The sequence below is a fragment of the Thalassophryne amazonica genome, chromosome 3 (genome assembly GCF_902500255.1).
Source record: "Thalassophryne amazonica chromosome 3, fThaAma1.1, whole genome shotgun sequence".
Taxonomy (NCBI): Eukaryota; Metazoa; Chordata; class Actinopteri; order Batrachoidiformes; family Batrachoididae; genus Thalassophryne; species Thalassophryne amazonica.
In genome coordinates, this window is record NC_047105.1 from 80,773,278 (window position 1) to 80,794,566 (window position 21,289).

A 21,289-nucleotide genomic window follows, 5' to 3' on the forward strand; every position below is an offset into this window, starting at 1 on the left:
CACACTTTTTTTGGTATTTGTCATCATGTTATGTGTGTGAGTGTGTGTGTTTGTGTGTGTGTATATATATATATATATATATTAGGGCTGGGCAACGTTAACGCGCTAACGTTGCGTTAATTATTGAGGTCATTATCGCCGACAATTTTGTTCCTCCTCTTAATGCTCTGCGTTTTTTTTTTGTTGTTGTTTTTTTTAGCCTTTTATGACTGTTGCTCGTTGCCTTTTATTTTGAAAGCGTCAGTCGGGGGAAAGCTTATGCTGCTGCTTCCTGCTGATAGCTGAGTTCACACAGAAAACGACACGAGGATCGAGAAAAGTACAGGCTATGCAACGCACAACAAAACAAAATGCAGAAAGACGCCGAACTTTTGAATGGACATTTTTGTCACAAAGTTCTACAGGATCAGGCCTGGATCCAGACTGGTTTGGACCGATGCAGGTGCATCGGTCAAATTTTTTTTTACACATCGTTCCTCATCGGTTAAAAAAAAATGTTGAATAATCTTGAATAGCCGAACGTGTCCCCGCGGTGAACACAGCTTTTCTGTGGTTTTCATGTCAACCTATAGTCCGTAAATTATACGGATTTTTCCGAGTTTCAGAGTCATACGGACGTACAAATAAAGTCGGATATTCAGGGTTTGGTCTGTAATAAACCGTTTCTGCAGCGCGGCTCCACTTTGAAACCATGAACCATTGAAGCAATGCTTCGATCCAGTAGCTCGTTGGTTCTTTGATTCACTGCTCTTCAGAAAGGGCAAGCCGCTTCTTAACCCCTCGCAAAGCCATTAAAATATCGTCAGTGACTTTTGTGTGGATTAAAGTCACTAACTGGGACTCTTGTCTTGTTGCTGTCAAGAAACGAGAATCGTCTTCTGTTCCGTTCACACAGCTCGAAACGCTGCGCGGCTGAGACAGAGTCCGGTCGGAATTAATAACTTCAAAATGAATCGCCACTTTAAATAAAATGACACCTCTTTCCAAATGTAATACAGACAAGAAACTACAATCGACTAAAACGTTCTTTTTTCCTCACAAAATGAAACGTGCTGTATTTTCTTTTCAAATTACATCCTGAAGTGAAGCACAGCAGCTCTAAGCTCAGCTCAGATATATGGAAACACATTCATGCCAATAATGTCTGAAAGGAAATGCTTTTGACAAAAACTACAGATTTTGTTTATTCCTATTTATGTCCAGAGATCAAGGATTCACCATGTAGAGTTCATTATGTACAAAGTTTAAGGATCCAGTGACCAAATTCATATTTATTTACTTTAAGACTCAATGAAATGTTCAATTTCAATTCAATTTAATCGGCTTATAAAGTGCCAAATCACAACAAAATCTAAATATACTAAAACAAATACATCACAATTGTACACATATCAAATTGTGGTATGTGTACAATTGTGACGTATTTGTTTTAGTACATTTAGTCATGGACATGAATATTGTTATTTTGATATGAAACAGGATAACAAATGACCTGCCAGTGGTTTTATATTTGATTTCATTAGTGTGTTTCAGTTGAAATTTACATTTTCAAATTTATGCAGTGTTCATTTATTTACATTTTCAAATAAAACTGTGCTTTTAAGCGGCTTTTGAATTCATTTTTGGGTTTCACATATACCATGCGATTAATCATGATTAATCACAGAAAGTCATTGAGTTAATGCGATTAAGATTTTTTATGTTTGCCCACCCCTAAGGCAAACATAAAAAATCTTAATCGCATTAAAAGCATTTCCTTTCAGACATTGGCATGAATGTGTTTCCATATGTGAATCAAAGAACCAACGAGCTACTGGATCGAAGCATTGCTTCAATGGTTCATGGTGTCAAAGTGGAGCCGCGCTGCAGAAATGGTTTATTACAGAGCAAACCCTGAATATCCGACTTTATTTGTACGTCCGTATGACTCTGAAACTCGGAAAAATCCGTATAATTTACGGACTATAGGTTGACATGAAAACCACCGAAAAGCTGTGTTCACCGCGGGGACACGTTCGGCTATTTGAGATTATTCAAGATTTTTTTTTTTTTTTACCGATGACGAACGATGTGTAAAAAAAAAATTTAACCGATGCACCTGCATCGGTCCAAACCAGTCTGGATCCAGGCCTGATCCTGTAGAACTTTGTACCGAAAATGTCCATTCAAAAGTTCGGCGTCTTTCTGCATTTTGTTTTGTTGTGCATTGCATAGCCTGTACTTTTCTCGATCCTCGTGTCATTTTCTGTGTGAACTCAGCTATCAGCAGGAAGCAGCAGCATAAGCTCGTCCCCGACTGACGCTTTCAAAATAAAAGGCAACGAGCAACAGTCATAAAAGGCTAAAAAAAAAAAAAAACGCAGAGCGTTAAGGGGAGGAACAAAATTGTCGGCGATAATGACCTCAATAATTAACGCAATGTTAGCGCGTTAACGTTGCCCAGCCCTAATATATATATATATATAATATATATATATATATATATATATATATATATATATATATATATATATGACAGGAGTGAGGTAGGCATACAAATCATTCAAGTATTGTTAAGAAATGGCATGTTCCACTTTAGGGATCTCTCAAAATGTATTACAAGATTTTTTAAGGCATGAATATGGGACATGTGTTGTAATATTAGAATTACAGGTAAGAAACCTTTATAAATGTTATAAACCCCCTCAAAATGTTGTTTTTACCTCTTTTGTGGAGGTCCAAGACTTAATTAATTCAAACCATGTTCAAGTTGCAGAATAATCATTTGTCTGGTGACTGCTGTGGAGCCAAGGTATCTCCATTAGGTTAGGTCACTTAGCTCACATACATGCTCCCTGACATGACCTGAGCTTTTATTGCTCAGTGGAGGTAGGCACTCCCACCATGTACTTATTAGCAGTAATAGTGTTAATTTATTCGGCTAAATGTTCTTGAAGGTAAATTCTTCAAATATGACACTGAGAATTGCATTGTCACACAACGTTCAAACATTAATAAATTTGCAGAAAGTTTCAACTTGCAGCCTGCACATTGTTGGGTCTGCTTTATTGAAAGCATGCAATTTTTCATCCCAGGCAACTCTCGGAGGAACAGAACCTCTAAATATGACAGGATTAAAACTACATTTTACCTGATGTGTGCTACACCCTGATAGGCAGGTGGGGGTGAAACGAAATCTGTGTGAGTACAGCTAACATGGTCACACTAACATTAAACTGTACACCAGGTATGTATTGTTTCTGACCATTTATTGTCCCAGTGTGTGTGCACATGCGTGAGTATGTGCCTGTGTGTGTTCAGTATTCATGAGCAGACAAAATGTGAATATGAAGGAGTGAGGGTGATCACTCACTGTGGCTGCCCGCTGCATAGCCCGTATGAATATATGTCCCTGAAGGTTTGTGTAATTAAGACTCTGGAATTAACTACATTTTGAGAAGAGAAACAACATCAAAACAACAACTTGTCAGCCTCACCTCAAACAACCCTAACTACCCTCCTATATGCAAAAACTCAACACTTTAATCTAGGTCACATTCAACTTCATCCAGCAGCTGTCCATAAACTCCACACACACTGCATGCAAGTTGGTATCTGTGTGATCTACGCATCTGTGTCATCAGATACATTATTTGTGCAAGAATGTCTATGTATCCATTAATTGTGCGCATCCATCTTACAGAGACTGCCCAACGGTTCTATAGACACCAATGAAGACCGCAGTCGGGTGACTGAGCTTCAGGAGCGTTTAGATCAGACTAATAAGGAACTGACGCAGAGCCGTGAGCACTCTGCTTCTCTCAACGCCCGCGTGGTCAATCTTGAGGCAGAGCTGGCAAACGCACGCCGAGAACTCAGTCGCAGCGAGGAGCTGTCACTCAAACAGCAAAGGGAGCAGAGAGAGGTGAGAGTGAAGGATGGACGGATGACAAGCGTATCGGCATCACATCATAAGCGTTTGTCATTGTGTGGAAATCTTCCAAAAAGCACCAAAGCCTTACAAGCTGCTGCAACATCATTGCATATGATCTGTTTGTGTGCTTCGACAACTTTTGATTTGATGGCGACTAAAAAAAAAAAGGTTTTCTCGGGTACCATCAGACAAATATGGGCAGTTATAATAATATACATGTATTTCCCCCTAGACTGTTAGACTACACTTGCCTTTGAATTTCAAAAGCCCATTTTCCATTTCAGAAATGTACAGCAGATTTTGTACATTTTTGGCAGCAAAAAGAACATGGTCACTGTCAGCAAGTGGGAAAGTCTTAAATTCTGGGACACATGCATTTTTAATATGTTAATATGCATCTTTTACTTTGATTTTACAGATGCTTTTTTTTTTTTATTTAATTGGTGTATCTTGAAATAAATCATTTCTGATTGAATGTGGATTTGGCTGCTCGGTTATTTTTATCTCACACTCTAAAAAGGAAGCACTGTCTCAACAAAAAAATTTATGTAACAATTTGCATAGATTTTTTAGGTTATTTTAACTTAGTTATTTCAACTGTGGGCAGCACGTCGGCTTAGTGGTTAGCACTGATTCCCACCTGTAGCCTTTCTGTGTGGAGTTAGTGTGTTCTCCCCGGGTGCTTCGGCTTCCTCACACATCCAAAGACATGCAGGTTAGGTGGACTGGAAACTTTCAATTGGCCATAGGTGTGTGTGCAGGTGTGAATGTGTATGTTTGTCTATATGTGGCCCTGTGACAGACCGGCGTCCTGCCTAGGGTGTACCCGGCATCACGCCCTATGACTGTTGGGATAGGCTCCAGCCCCCACGATCCTTAATTGGACTAAGCGGTTGAAGATGTGTGTGTGAGTCAACTGTCAACTGAGTTAATGCCACAAGACTTCTCTAGTTAATTTGAAATAAGTTTTAAAAATCTATGCAAATTGTTACATCACTTTTTCTCGCTGAGACAGTGGTTCATTTTTTAGAGTGCAGGCCACATTTTAAGCTAAAATTAAAACACAGTGCAGATTATTCTCTGTTTTGGAGCGAGCAGTGAGCAATTTTATTGGAGTAGGGGGAAAACTGACCAAAGCAGGTAGCAATCTGCCTGGAGGTCAGCTGTCGCTGTGCATGTGTGTTTGTGTGTGTGTGTGTGGTGGTGGGGGGGAGACCCAGTTTTGTGAGGCATACAGCTCTGTGAGTGACACGCATCACTCATTCAGCTGACAAATGGCTTGCAGTTTCACATTCGTGTTTCTAAATTTAAATTATACATTTTTCATTTTAAAATCAATGAAGAGATTCTTATTAAAGGTTTTAGCCTCCTCACATGCATTGTTTTGTGTTTAGCCTGTCTCACTGTTGTCCGGGTGTTGGTGCAGAGAGAGGACATGGAGGAGAGGATAACAACGTTAGAGAAACGCTACCTGGCAGCTCAGCGGGAGACCACCCACATCCACGACCTCAATGACAAACTGGAGAATGAACTGGCCACCAAAGACTCTCTGCATCGACAGGTTCCTGTCTTAGTACACACAGTTACACTCAGAATACACATTGCAAAGCTCTGAAACATGTCCTCCAAATGAATAATGAAGAGAATCAAGCACCTCCCTCAGGTTCACGTATTGGTCGGGGTGAAGCTGAGTTCACCTCCACATGTGGAAGGTCCGCGGTCATGTCCAGCATGGTCATGTCCAGCTTAGTCATGTCCTCACTACATGCTCACTGATCACGCTCTCTCCTGTGACTGCACTAATGTCCCTCATATGTCTGTGTGTGCCAGAGCGAGGAGAAGGTGCGCCAGCTGCAGGAGATGCTGGAGATGGCAGAGCAGAGGCTGGCTCAGACCATGAGGAAGGCTGAGACTCTGCCAGAGGTGGAGGCTGAACTGGCACAGAGGGTGGCAGCACTCTCCAAGGTAACAAAACACGCACACTCAGTTTGACAAATCATAGTAAATGTTTCACAAACAACTACAATGGTGGTTCAAGGGAGGGGCTGGAAGGAGGCCACCGCCCCCTCACTAACATGGCCCTCCTTAGGGTTCCTCTAAACACAAAAAAAGTTGTCAAATGACATAGAAAGTTAGCACAAGGTGGCTAAAAATTAATTTACCCAGAATAGTAATTGTTGGACACTTATTAAATGCACCTTACCCAACCCCTGGGCAACAACACTGGCACTGTGATAAGGAAAAACAACCTCTGTTTTTTTTTATTATTATGGAACGAAACCTCAAGCAGTGGAGACTCAGCATATTGCCATAGAAGCCCATGTTAAAATGTCCAACGTTAGAGGAGGAATAAACATGTTTACAGCCTGGTACCAAAAAACAAACAGTTGGCTCTATAGGTGGTGTCTTCCTCCATGACAACTGTACAGAGAGTGAAATTTACGTATATATTACAGCAGGTAAAATAAGTATTTAACACATCAGCATTTTTCTCAGTAAATATATTTCTAAAGATGCTATTAACACAAACTTTTCACCAGATGTTGGCAACAACCAAAGTAATCTGTATATGCAAAGAAACCAAAACAAATAAGTAAAGAAATTAAGTTATCTGTAATAAAATGTAATGATACATCGAAATACTATTGAACAAGCTTACTGAAGTTTATTTAATACTTTGTACAAAAGCCTTTGTTAGTAATGAGCAGTGCTGCCACAGTTACTTTGAAAAAGTAATCCAATTACTGATTACTGATTACTCCTTGAAAAAGTAACTTAGTTACTTTACTGATTACTCAGTTGTAAAAGTAACTAAGTTAGATTACTAGTTACTTTCCCCAGCTGCCGACAACAACCCTCTGCCACCTCAACATGACAATGATACTTGTTTTGCCAAAACGCCCTTTATAGTCACCCTTTGTTGGCTTCAATGAAAATAAAAACTTGTTTTATAAAAAGTAAAATAAAGACCTCTTTCTTGACCTCATATTTAACTGTTGACAGCACTGTAACAGTAAAACTTGCAATTTCTAACCTACATTGTTTATAAATGTAACTATTAAATTCTTTCTAACATTTAGGTGCATTTGAGTGGAAAATAGTGTTAGTTGTTGACACGTCGTGGAGGATCAGCTGTTTTAACGAGCAGATACGGAGCGGCTCAGCTCAGAATTCTAAATAAAGGAGAAAAAAAGCATAAAAATGTCTTTGTAAAGCTCAGTGCAGGTGTGCTGTTGTCACCGCGTCATAGCTGCTGCAGAAAATCGTGGATGAAAAGCTCACAGCTCGCTTAAAGTGGGCAGTTTAGTCGAACTTCGACCCCCTGCCCACGGACCAAGTTTAATGCTGCTATCGACCCACAATGCAAAAATAATAGTAACGCATAGTGACCTGGAGAAGTAACTTTAATCTGATTACTGTTTTGGAAAGATTAACGCGTTAGATTACTCGTTACTAAAAAAAGTGGTTAGATTAGAGTAACGCATTACTCAGTAACGCGTTACCGGCATCACTGGTAATGAGAGCTTCAAGATGCCTCCTGCATGGACAAACAAGTCACATGCATTACTAGGGATGGGTATTGATAAGATTTTATCGATATCGATGCCATTATTGATTCTGCTTATCGATCCGATTCCTTATCGATTCCCTTATCGATACCTTGTGAATTTTGTACTAAAAGTAGGCTTTACAGGTTTTCTATGTATTTCACTGAGTCTTAAAGTAAATAAATATGAAATTGGTCACTGTATCCTTGATCTCTGGACATAAATAAAAATAAACAAAACAGTGTTTCGCTTTGAAGTTATTAATTCCGACTGTATTCTATCATTCTAACTTGACTCGTCAGAGAGCCGCGCAGCGTTTGGAGCTGTGTGAACAGAACGGAGGACGATTCTCTTTTCTTTCTGGCAACAATACAGGAGTCCCAGTTAGTAACTTTAAAGTGGTGAAAAACAAAAAAGCTGAAACCCAAAATTACCCCCAACACCACGTGCATGAAAATGTTTCAGTTCTAGAAGCTCTGAAATGCAATCTGGGACTATTCCAGATGATAAATTGCAGTGAGTGCAGCATCCATTTAGTGAGAAAAAAAAAATAACTTTCCTTATTCAAATTCATTCCAGTAGTATTCTGCTTTTACTAGGATGCAGCAGTTTTCTAGTTTGGCAGATAGTTCTGGAGGAAATCACTGAAGAAATTAACACATTGAAAATATGGTTTGACCGAAACAAACTGTCATTAAACTTAAATAAGACAGGGATGAAATGGAGGTGTAAGAGTCACTAGGTGTTCACAGGAAACACTTATTTATTTCTGTATGTATGTATTTATTTATTTATGTATGTTCATTGTTAGTTGCTTTTATATTTTCTGTTGTGTTTCTATTCAGGTTCTTTTTGTCTCTTTCTCTAAAATTGTATATAATAATCATTAGATTATTAATATATAAACAAAAATAAATTTAAGAAATATTACAATTTGAAAACAAATACACCCGAATGTGATGACAGCTGCAACTGCTTAATGCTAACTTTAACATTGAAAATGCCATAGACATGCTAACGCGTTAGCATCACTCCCATTTTTAAGTTATAAAATACATCTATCAACTGTTTCAGAAGACCATAACAGGTCGGTTTAACATAGAAAAGGTAAATAATACTCAAAGATGTATGCTCTTTAGGGTTTTAGCGGGGGAAAATTAAGCGAAAGAAAGAAAGAATAAACGAAGCAATAGATCGAAGCATTGCTTCAGTCTGCAAACCACTGCTTTGATTGGTTCAAGGTTCAAAGCAAAGCCACGCTGCAGAAAAGTTGATTACGGACCCACTGCAGGGTCCGTAATCAATGTAGAGAAATTATAATTTTCCTGATAAACACCCCCAAAAACAACGGCCACTCTGAAGGACCGATAACAGAATCATCAAGCACAAAGCTTATTGATGTCGGTGGATCGAATCATTTCTTAACGATACCAGAAAGGAACCATTTCTCGATACCCATCCCTATGCATTACTCAAGTGTGATTTTGGTCCATTCTTCCACACAAACAGTCTTCAAATGTTGAAGGTTCTGTGGACCTCTTGAAATGAACTCTGATCTTTAGTTATTTCCATGGATTTTCTATTGGATGGAAGTCAGCTGATTGGCTGGGCCATTCCAGCAGCTTTATTTTCATTCTCTGAAACCAGTTGAGAGTTTCCTTGGCTGTGTGTTTGGGATCACTGTCTTGCTGAAATGTCCATCCTCGTTTCATCTTCATCATCCTAGGACCTAGTAGATCTTTACCAAGAATGTCTCTTTACATTTTTCTATTCATCCTTCGTTCAGTTATATGTTTGTCAGTGCCGGATGCTGACAAACAGCCCCACACCATGATGTTTCCACCTCCAAACTTTACTGTTGTTATGATGTTTTTGGGGTGATGTGCAGGGCCATTTATGGTGTGTATTATGGAATCCAAAGCGTTACATTTTGGTCTCATCTGACCAGACTCTGTTCTCTCAGTATTTCATAGGCTTGTCTAAATGTTGTGCTACAAACTTTAAATGAGCTTCAACATGTTTTTTCTTCAGCAATGGAGTCTTGTGTGGTGAGTGTGTATACAGGCAATGAAGAGTTTTACTTATTGTTTTCTTTCAAACAATTGTACCTGCGAATTCCAGGTCTTTCTGAAGCGGTCCTTGGCTCTTGGACAACTGTTCTAATAATTCTTTTTACTCCTCTATCAGGAATCTTGCGAGGAGCAACTGATCATGGCTGGTTTATGGTAAAATGAGCCAATGGCATCAGTATGTTTCACAACAATAAGGTTGCAAAGATCTTGAGAGAGCGCTTTGCTTTTCCCCATCATGAGATGTTTCTTGTGTGACACCTTGTTAATGAGACACCTTTTTATAGGCCACCAGTTGGGACTGAACTAGCGTCAGTGCACAGCTATTTTCAGATCTCTCCAGAGATGTTCAATTGGATTCAGGTCTGGGGTCTAGCTGGGCCACTCAAGGACATTCACAGAGTTGTCCTGAAGTCACTCCTTTGATATCTGTGTGCATTGTCCTGCTGAGAGATGAACCATCGCCCCAGTCTGAGGTCAAGAGCGCGCTGGTTTTCATCCAGGATGTCTCTGTACATTGTTATATTCATCTTTCCCTCAATCCTGACTAAGTCTCCCAGTTCCTGCATCTGAAAATCATCCCCATAACATGATGCTGCCACCACCATGCTTCATTGTAGGGATGGTGCCTGGTTTCCTCCAAACATGACACCTGACATTCACACCAAAGAGTTCAATCTTTGTCTCATCAGACCAGAGAATTTTGTTTCTCATGGTCTGAAAGTCCTTCAGGTGTCTTTTGGCAAATTCCAGGTGCCTTTACTAAGGACTGGCTTCTGTCTGGGCACTCTTCCATACAGGTCTGATTGGTGGATTGCTGCAGAGATGGTTGTCCTTCTGGAAGGTTCTCCTCTCTCCACAGAGGAATGCTGGAGCTCTGACAGAGTGACTATCGGGTTCTTGATCACCTCCCTGACTAAGGCCCTCCTCCCCCGATCGCCCAGTTTAGACGGGCGGCCAGCTCTAGGAACTTCTTCCATTCACAGATGATGACGGTCACTCTGCTCATTGGAACCTTCAAAGCAGCAGAAATGTTTCTGTGCTCTTCCCCAGATTTGTTCCTCGAGGCAATCCTGTCTCGGAGGTCTACAGATAATTCCTTTGACATCATGCTTGGTTTGTGCTCTGACATGCACTGTCAACTGTGGGACCTTATATGTAGACAGGTGTGTGCCTTTCCAAATCATGTTCAAGCCACTGAATTTACCCCAGGTGTACCTCAATTAAGCTGTAGAAACATCTCAAGGATAATCAGTGGAAACAGGAGGCACCTGAGCTCAATTTTTACCTTCATGGCAAAGGCTGTGAATACTTATGTACATGTGATTTCTTAGTTTTTTATTTTTAATAAATTTTCAAAAATCTGAAAAAAAAACTTTTTTACATTGTCATTATGGGGTGTTGTGTATTTATTTCATTCATTTTGGAATAAGGCTGTAACATAAGAAAATGTGGAAAAAGTGAAGCGCTGTGAATACTTTCTGGATGCATGATATCTTGCTTTGTCTGACCTCACTTGCTCTATGATTCTCTCTCTGTCTCTTTCTCTTGGAGTGTGCGCACACAGTGAGGAAATATGACAGCAAACCGCTCAAAATTTAGCATATATGTCAAAAAAGTGGCAGATCTCTGTGGAAATGTAGCATCATCTGTAGCGCAGAATCTCCACATGAGAAAACAACACACACAAGTTCCGTGCACTGTTGCACAGAAAGGTGTTTTTGCATCACCTCTGTGGATCGGATGCGTTTTAAGCCACACAACAAACTCACAACTGCTGCCGTCTTGTGTAAAGGGTGCCCTTGTGTGATACATCCAATAGATTGTTAATTTAACACAAATCAACCAAGTTTATTGTACTTTAGTAGAATAATTTTGCATGCTTCAACTCAACTCTAGATTTTTTTCAGAAGACACACAACATTCTGAAAGACTCATTCCATCCTGCTAATTATCTGTTTGAACTGTTGCCCTCAGGGAAATGTTACAGGTCCACAACACGCACCACAAGATTCATGGACAGTTTCTATCCCAAAGCTCTCACCATACTCAACCCTGATCTGAAAACAAACCCACTCATATCTGCCAGCATTAATCAATAACATCAATACCTCATGCAATTGCTCTGCACTTTATATTTTGCGCTACTTGTTTTAATTTGTAATGCATACAATGGCACTGAGCTGATGGCATATGTATATGTATATGTATGATGCCATGAATGTACTGAATGGATGAGAGAGTGAGAATGTATTTTTTTATTGACTATTTATTAGGCTATCATTTTTAAGTCCACTACATGAGTGCAGTGAATTTCATTCTATTATGGTGCAATGACAATACATTTCTGTTCTATTATATTCTTCAGTTATTTGCGTTATCAAAACTTAAAAGAATGAAAGCAAACCATTCCTCAAACTATCTGAGTTGAAATTGCACATTAGATTTTTACAGACAACTGACGTAGGCTTACCACCAGAGCGTGATCTGAGACCTCAGACCTGCATCCCTCCCTGCAAAACAGCTCCAGTTTCTTCCGTCTGGCATTTCAGGCACTTTGTCAGACAGTACTGAGGAGATGTTTAGTAGTTCTTTAGTGAATCCTTTAAAACAACACTCCTTTTCTCAAGATGATCACATCGGCAGCTGCCCCCGTCCCTCACCTTCTTGGGGCCGGGCAAGGCAAATGAAAAAGGGAATCAGTGATATCATCCTTGGAGTTCTACTGATGTGTGGGTGTCTCCTCCTGCAGGCTGAGGAGCGCCATGGCAACGTGGAGGAGCGGCTGAGACAGCTGGAGTCACAACTGGAGGAGAAAAACCAGGAGCTGGGAAGGGTGCGTGTGTGTGTGTTGGGGGGTGCTGATGCTTCACATTAACCAGATCCTGGGCTTCCCTCATGCATGCATGTACAAATTCCAGCACACACTTGCGTCCATTTTCTTGGTGTATTGTTGCATGAATTTGAACCATCATCCTTACGTTTTTTTCACAGTATTATGCACCTCCAACCCCCAGTCCCACACTCACACCCACCAGACTGATTGGCTGCTATGTTTAGATGCTGAATCACTCACACTCGGATAATTTCTCTGCGTGTGCGATCTCATGACTATATTTAGTTTAAGCAGCTCTGTGAGAATGCAGACGTGTTGTTAATTTCCTTGAATGAAATGACTGCATGCTACATATTAAGAAGCACAGATTCTTTCATTGATGAGAATGCAGTTAACCCTTTTCTCAGTCATATAAACCGCTGTAATTAAATCATCCTGGCAGCGAGCTCCACTGCTGACCGAGACACCGTACATCTGGCACCTGGTGATCTTGAGCTAAATCGACACTATATCCTATAATCCACACAGAGATGATTGATTAACTGCACAAAATGCGCTGAAATGATGACGATTTGATGATGTCACACTCCCTGTGCTCCTCAGGCTCGTCAGAGAGAGAAAATGAACGAGGAGCACAACAAGCGTTTATCTGACACCGTGGATCGTCTGCTGACCGAGTCCAATGAAAGACTGCAGCTCCATCTGAAGGAGCGCATGGCTGCCCTGGAGGACAAGGCAAGGCCTTTTCGCAACACAAGTGATGTCATTAAAGGTCAAACAAATGGCATTTTACATATTAAAGCTACAGTGTGTAGGGTTTAGTATCATCTAGTGGTGAGGTTGAAGATTGCATCATGCTGATGCCAGTCATGATTTTGTTTTCTTTCATGTTTTTTGCTTCTTTTGTGATGACGAGTCATGCTCCCGTGCCATCTCTTATGATAAGCAATGTGTATGATCCTCCATTTCACAAAAAATAAGGGTTTGCAAACTTGTCGGTTTGCACTAGCAATCAGTGGACAGTGTATAAAATGGTAAATGGACTGCATTTATATAGCGCTTTTCCATCTGCATCAGACGCTCAAAGCGCTTTACAATTATGCCCCACATTCACCCTGATGTCAGGCTGCTGCCATGCAAGGCTCCGCCCACTTCACACCGGGAGCAACTAGGGGATGCCCAAGGGCCCTTAGTGATTTTCCAGTCAGGCTGGGATTTGAAACGAGGATCCTCTGGTCTCAAGCCCAACGCTTTAACCAGTAGACCATCATCTCCCCCGTATAGGGGAGCAACTACTGATTGTTTCTTTTTTTTCTTCAGTCCAGTCTTGTAAAAGGATTTTCTTTCACCAAAACATCAAATCTAGGCTTGCATCATTGGAGCTGAACTTCTTTTTAAGGTCTTCTTTTTAAGAAAACCCTCCACTGTACCACTTCATCAGGAAGCTGTATAACTGGTGACACAAAATGCAAAACATGCACTGTGCACAATTTCTCCAGTTACAGCCACAGAAGCCTGTAACAACCTCTGGGTTGTCTGGGTGTCTTGGTGGCTTTCCTCACTCTTCTCCTTCTTGCACAGTCACTCAGTTTTTGAGAACTGTCTACGCCACACAGATTTACCATAGAGTGTCATACTGCTTGTATTTCTTCATAACTGATATAAATAAAGTGCAAGACATTCAGTGACTTGGAAATGTTCATGTATCCATCCCCTGACTTGTCTGAAGAAAACTGACAATAAAACTAATTATTTACAGGTATTATATCAAAGGGACCCATTACTTATGCAACTCATCATCTTGGCTTTTATATTTTTAATTAATTTATATCAAGTTGTAGAGATTTGCTTTGAGTTTGAGTTTAAGGAAGATAATTTTTGATTTTTTTATATCGAGAAGCCTGATTTACTTTTTGTATTTGAAACAACTTCAAATGTGTGAAATACCAAGAGGCCAAATACATTTTGCAAGGCAGTGTATGTCCGTTTTAGGCTGCTGTATCAACATGGTGGTGCAACACGTCAGCCTTCATGAAGAGGCCCACTCCCATGTAGATATGAAGGGCTCATTCTAAACTTACAAAAACACAGTGATTCGTTGGAAGTAATTATACACTAATGAACAGATGGTTCTGAATGCTATGTTCTATTTGTGACAATAAACTCCCTTAAATCCTGCACACTGTAGTTTATACACTCAACAAAAATATAAACGCAACACTTTTGGTTTTGCTCCCATTTTGTATGAGATGAACTCAAAGATCTAAAACTTTTTCCACATACACAATATCACCATTTCCCTCAAATATTGTTCACAACCAGTCTAAATCTGTGATAGTGAGCACTTCTCCTTTGCTGAGATAATCCATCCCACCTCACAGGTGTGCCATACCAAGATGCTGATTAGACACCATGATTAGTGCACAGGTGTGCCTTAGACTGCCCACAATAAAAGGCCACTCTGAAAGGTGCAGTTTTATCACACAGCACAATGCCACAGATGTCGCAAGATTTGAGGGAGCGTGCAATTGGCATGCTGACAGCAGGAATGTCAACCAGAGCTGTTGCTTGTGTATTGAATGTTCATTTCTCTACCATAAGCCGTCTCCAAAGGCGTTTCAGAGAATTTGGCTGTACATCCAACCAGCCTCACAATCGCAGACCACGTGTAACCACACCAGCCCAGGACCTCCACATCCAGCATGTTCACCTCCAAGATCATCTGAGACCAGCCACTCGAACAGCTGCTGAAACAATCGGTTTGCATAACCAAAGAATTTCTGCACAAACTGTCAGAAACCATCTCAGGGAAGCTCATCTGCATGCTCGTCGTCCTCATCGGGGTCTCGACCTGGCTCCAGTTTGTCGTCATAACCAACTTGAGTGGGCAAATGCTCACATTCGCTGGCATTTGGCACGTTGGAGAGGTGTTCTCTTCACGGATGATGCAAAGGAGATGTGTTGCACTACATGAGGCAAATGGTGGTCACACCAGATACTGACTGGTATCCCCCCCCCAGTAAAACAAAACTGCACCTTTCAGAGTGGCCTTTTATTGTGGACAGTCTAAGGCACACCTGTGCACTAATCATGGTGTCTAATCAGCATCTTGATATGGCACACCTGTGAGGTGGGATGGATTATCTCAGCAAAGGAGAAGTGCTCACTATCACAGATTTAGACTGGTTTGTGAACAATATTTGAGGGAAATGGTGATATTGTGTATGTGGAAAAAGTTTTAGATCTTTGAGTTCATCTCATACAAAATGGGAGCAAAACCAAAAGTGTTGCGTTTATATTTTTGTTGAGTATAATAGCAGCCAATAGATATTTTCTGCATAAATGTGGAGTGGAGTCATGGTGTCCTACACACAGAATGAAGCAACACTGCCCTCTGTGTGTTGTATTTGTAATTCAAGCTTTTCTGTTGTTTTCAAAGCCAGACCAGCCGTGCATGCACGCTTTGTGCATGTAAGTCCCGTCCTGTGAAACAATTGCATTACAGACAGTTACAGATTACAGATAGTTGACATATGTACCCCATCACTTGACATCGTTCAACACATGGTCAGTTGTGTTCTTGTATATTTCGATTCAGTCACCTGAACATACCTAACTGAGCTGATCGACTCTGATTATCCCTCGTCACTGAAATGGACTCGGTCCCTCCATGCTTGTCATATTTTGAGAGCCCTAGAGTTCTCTGTTGCCCCTTTCTGAGACCTTATATACTTGTATCATATTGTAAATGGACACAAATGTGGCTTCTACACATATGACCTTGACCCATATTTCCAAGGTCATCTATGAAAATGGCAGACGAAGACATCCACCGTCTCACCCCAAAATACCACGTTTTCTCTCAAAATATCAATTCTAGAGCTTATATTTGTATGGAACACCTACAGCAAATCATGCACCTGACTCACTTTAGCACACTATATATACACAAATGGATAAAAATTTAACTTTTGGGGTAAAATTTGCCTTCTCAGCACCAAATTCTCTACTAAAGTTTGCATTGGACACCCATAGCAAATCATTCATCCAAGCTGCCTTAAGCCAACTGCATTTGACCTTGGACCTTATGGTCAAGGCCGCGCGTGAAATTAAAGCTACTCTTTCCTGTACTATTTGGGCTTTTTCGACTCATTTTTCACTATTCCCCGGCATGAAATAGGGGGTCCATTGAAAGGACTCCATGCATCTGTCCGTGTTTATTTATTTAATTTGTCACCAAGCCGTATCAGCATAATCCTTGGGATCTCAGGCAAGTATTGGCTTGTTAGTTCAGGGACAAATGTTGTATGTGCAGTACGTTTGGTCCCAAGGATCAGAATTGGGAAACATCAGTTTATAGGCCCGTCATCTCAGAACACATGAATATACAGCATGTTGCATCAGAGACACCTTGTGATAATTTTATCTTTTCCTGTTCCAGAACTGTCTCATTCAGGATCTTGAGAACTGCCAAAAGCAACTTGAAGAGTTCCACCACACCAGGGTCAGTACTCTTTACGTCACTGGCTGCACCGTGTCCTCCTCAGTGCCTGCTCGTAACCCTCATCACATCCCTCTGTGCTTCAGGAAAGGCTGATTGGAGAGATTGAGAAGCTGAGGAATGAGATCGACCATTTGAAACGCCGCAGTGGGGCGTTTGGGGATGGAACACACCCACGGTACAAACCCGAGTGCACTCATTCCTCTGTACTGCAAAATCTTGAGTGATAATTTAACTATTAACTCTGTTCCCAACTTTATATAATCTTCAATAGTTACAAGTTAAAGTCTCACTTTTGACAGTGTTACAATATGAACTCTTTAACAGTTTTAATTTTTGGACACTTTCTGCTTTGTTTTATGAAATCAAGAGTATTTGTAACACTATGGAGAGTACTTTAATGTTGTGTAGAGAAAAATGTGTAACTGCACTGGCGTTGCATGTGGGAATGCCACAGAGAAGGGCTTCAGGTTGGGTTTAAACCCACAACCTTCTGTTTATGAAGCAAAATCATTGTATTGTTTTGTTTTTGTTTTTTTTGTTGTTTTTTTTGTTTTTTTTTTTTTATTTCACACTCATCTGCAGTATATGGATATAATGATACATTGCAAGTCAGTTAAAAATTAACATAAATGTGTGAAGATTCAAATCAGATGAGATGAAGAATTAATCACGATGCTATTTCACTGATGGACACACCAGAGATTGAGTTGAAGTTGGTTTGAGGGTGGATATACTGTTTCAATATCAAACATCACTCTGCTTTAAAGATGTTCCTGGTGACGCAAAGCACAGCTTTGACACATAGGTTTCACGAAAAGATGCGCTGAATTCCAGCAATGTGCGGTTGGGTGACACAAACAATATTTTAGAACATTCCCAGATGTAATCTTAACACATAAATCAATAAACACTGCATTTTCTCATGACTGGAGCTGCGCAGAGCCGACAGCCCATTGGAGTGTGCCACTTTATCACAAGATGCTTTAGAACCAGTGGGCAATGAGAAAAGTAGAAATTGCATTTATATTTATATACTGTTTTATTGAAATAATTTGCTTTGCTAAAAAGATTTCAAGGTTATATGTAGATTTTTTTTAAATTAGGACAATGCCTATTATAGTGGATATTATGTTTGTCTGCTCCTTTCTCTGCCCCTGACTAAGGCAGTGTCTCTGGAGTTGGTCCCTGGATGCTGGACTGTGGCTGCCCACTGCTCCTAGTGGTTAGATTATGTCTAACTGTATTTAGGATGGGTTAAATGCAAAGGACAAGTTTAGCTCTATGTATGTATGTATGTATATATGTGCAATGACAATAACGTTTGTATTCTGTTCTGTTCTTGGAGATGTTAACACTCCACTTTTTGCTGTATACATTACTGATTGTCCATATATCTAACCTCAGGTCTCACTTGGGGAGCTCCAGCGACCTTCGCTACTCCATGGTGGAGGGCCAAGATGGCCACTACAGCACAGCTGTGATCAGGCGAGCACAGAAGGGCAGGCTGTCAGCACTACGAGATGATCCAAATAAGGTGCTGTGGTCTTTCCCAAGCCAACACAACTCCACAGTACCTCACACTCAGTAGAGAAACGTGCAGATATGTGTCCTGCTAACCACCTACCCAGCTCCTTATAATAAATCCATGTCCGCTTTGCTAATAATTATTAGTGCTTGTCAGAACTGTGGCTTGTGATCTTCATACTCATGCCTAACTTACCATTCTCTACTAACCTCTTTGTCTCTCTGTCACCTGCTGCCATGGACATGCTGTCTCATGTAAGTTCTCATACCTGGACATATACATACTACTCCGTTCCATGTATGTTAATGTGTGTGCTACCACTCAGGATTCATCCACAGCATCACTTCTGACACACTTGGATGTGATCGTTATGGGTATGGTAGAATCTGTTTGTGTTGGTTGCAAATGTAACTGTTCTGAAAGGCAACGCTATTAATGTAAATTTCTTCTTTGCAAACTTTGAAAGGGCTAAATTGTGCAAGTGCCAGTTTTATGTTGGTGCATGTACAAATTTTCTGGCTGTAAGGCTCCATAAAAAAAGAAACATTAGTTCACCATCCTCACCCGCATTCTGAAATCGGCCCACAACTATTTTTATTTTCTATTTTGGCAAATTTCATTGACTGTGGTACAGCCATTGCAAGATCCAGCATGCCCGCTAGGCGGCGAGTATGCTTTGGCCGATGTTTACCAAGCTGGACCCAGAAGTTGAGGATTGTTGTCATTGACGACCACACAGTTATGGGGCCATTATTGTAGCAAAAGTATTTGCAAATGCGTATTTTGATCTGTGTGTGTGTGTGTGTGTGTGTGTGTGTGTGTGTGTGTGTGTGTGTGTGTGTGTGTGTGTGTGTGTGTGTGTGTGTGTGTGTGTGTGTGTGTGCAAACAGATCCACAAATGCATAAAAAAATCTGTGCGTGTGTATCCGTGTGTCTGTGAAAATCATGCCACTCAATTGGATGTGTTCTTACATGTGACTTTTGCTACAGTTCTGCTGCGTTAGATCTGTAAATGCATGCAGCGATGTGTGTGTGTGTGTGTGTGTGTGTGTGTGTGTGTGTGTGTGTGTGTGTGTGTGTGTGTGTGTGTGTGTGTGTGTGTGTGTGTGTGTGTGTGTGTGTGTGTGTGTGTGTGGAGACTTGTCTGTGTGCCTCCACCAGACGGCGCAAGCACCAATGACATCGCTCATCACTGTCATTTTAAGACTGGCTGGTCCCTCGATGAGATCAAAATACACATTTGCAAATACTTTTCCTACAATAATGACCCCATAAATGTCCAAAAGACAAATGTTGGGCTGCAAAAGACGAGACAATTTTCCAAGTCAACGATGCAACAGTGTGTCGTTTATGCTGGACACACAGCATAAACGACACACAGCTTTGTTTCCGCCCCTGAAACCATCCACCAATCACAGACGGGGACTCACACAGTTTAATTTGCATGCAGTATCTATAAATGAGTGGTCACACTGGTCTACAAATATTTAGAAGTTGTCTGCTTCAGAAATGAAATGTGCTATTTATTATTGATTTTTGCATGTTGAATTCAAATATAACAATAACAATGGCTAAATCGCTACTGTTTCCAAGATATACAAGGTTTTACATTTTGTGTCTACATAAATATATTGTGTTAACAGTAAAGTTTTCATAAAAAATCATAATGTAACACTTTAAAATCAGCAGCGCAGTAATAGCATTTCTTAACAATACAGCCAATCAATAATTTCAAACATTTTCATTCTTTATTTCAGAAGCATTTTGGCTGTAGACCAGTGGTATTGGAGCCAAAATCTCATTCGTTTTGTTAAATGCAAATTACATATATGTACAGAGTCAGTGTTAATCTGTCTGTTTAATTTGCTTTTACAAAATAAACTCAATCAACGATATTTAATTGACACGCAGCTATGGAGCCATTATTGTAGCAAAACTATTTGCAAATTTAATGCAATCTGCATTTAACGAAACGAAAGCGGTTTTGGCTTCAATAACCGTTCATTTATAGATACTGCGTGCAAATTAAACTGTGAGTCCCCGTCTGTGATTGGTGGATGGTCTCAGGGGCGGAAACAAAGCTGTGTGTTTGTGCAATGTGCAATGTCATTGGTGCTTGCGCCCTCTGGTGGAGGCACACAGACAAGTCTCCACACACACACACACACACACACACACACACACACACAAATCGCTACACGCATTTACAGATGCAGAACTGTAGCAAAAGTCACATGTAAGAACACATCCAATCGAGTGGCCCAGTTTTGACAGACACACAGATACACACGCACAGATTTTTTACGCATTTGTGGATGTCAGTGTCAGTGTCAATGTCAAATTTATTTATATAGCACATTTAATACAGAAAAAACTGCCCAAAGTGCTGCACACACCCAAAAAATAATATAGTAATAATGAAAAACACAACATGAACAAAATGGCTAAAATGATAATCATAACCAAAACAGGAATCGACTAGCTTGAGTCGAAAGCCAGAGCAAACAAATGAGTTTTTAACAAAGACTTGAAGATGTTTAAAGACGGGGCCATACAAACATTCTAAGGAAGCCCGTTCCAGAGTTTACACACACACAGATTTTTTTTTACACATTTGTGGATCTGTTTACACACACACAGATCAAATTACGCATTTGCAAATACGGAATTTTGCTACAATAACGGCCCCATATACAGTCAGTAGCTCTGTGTCACTCACACACAGTATGCATGTTTATCACGCTACTAGCGTGCAGAACATTGACTGTATTCAACATGGAAATAAGATTTATTTTAAAATGTCTGATATTTGCAGTCCCTCAATTGGTATGCAGGTGCTATGTGTGTCATTTTTCAGGTTTGAAATAACATTGTATGTACCTGTTTCTAAGAAA

At 40.4% G+C, this 21,289-nt stretch overlaps 1 protein-coding gene across 5 annotated transcripts in view; it reads left to right on the forward strand.

Moving 5' to 3' along the window:
* ppfia4 (PTPRF interacting protein alpha 4) overlaps nt 1-21,289 on the forward strand; it is a 289,705-nt gene that overhangs the window by 220,019 nt on the left and 48,397 nt on the right. For all 5 annotated transcript variants that reach the window (XM_034166938.1, XM_034166935.1, XM_034166936.1 and 2 more), the window contains exons 7-14: nt 3,683-3,904; nt 5,340-5,474; nt 5,744-5,878; nt 12,283-12,366; nt 12,970-13,101; nt 16,808-16,870; nt 16,954-17,045; nt 18,275-18,404. In XM_034166938.1, the coding sequence (XP_034022829.1) occupies nt 3,683-3,904; nt 5,340-5,474; nt 5,744-5,878; nt 12,283-12,366; nt 12,970-13,101; nt 16,808-16,870; nt 16,954-17,045; nt 18,275-18,404 (993 nt within the window). The remainder of the gene's footprint in view (nt 1-3,682; nt 3,905-5,339; nt 5,475-5,743; nt 5,879-12,282; nt 12,367-12,969; nt 13,102-16,807; nt 16,871-16,953; nt 17,046-18,274; nt 18,405-21,289) is intronic.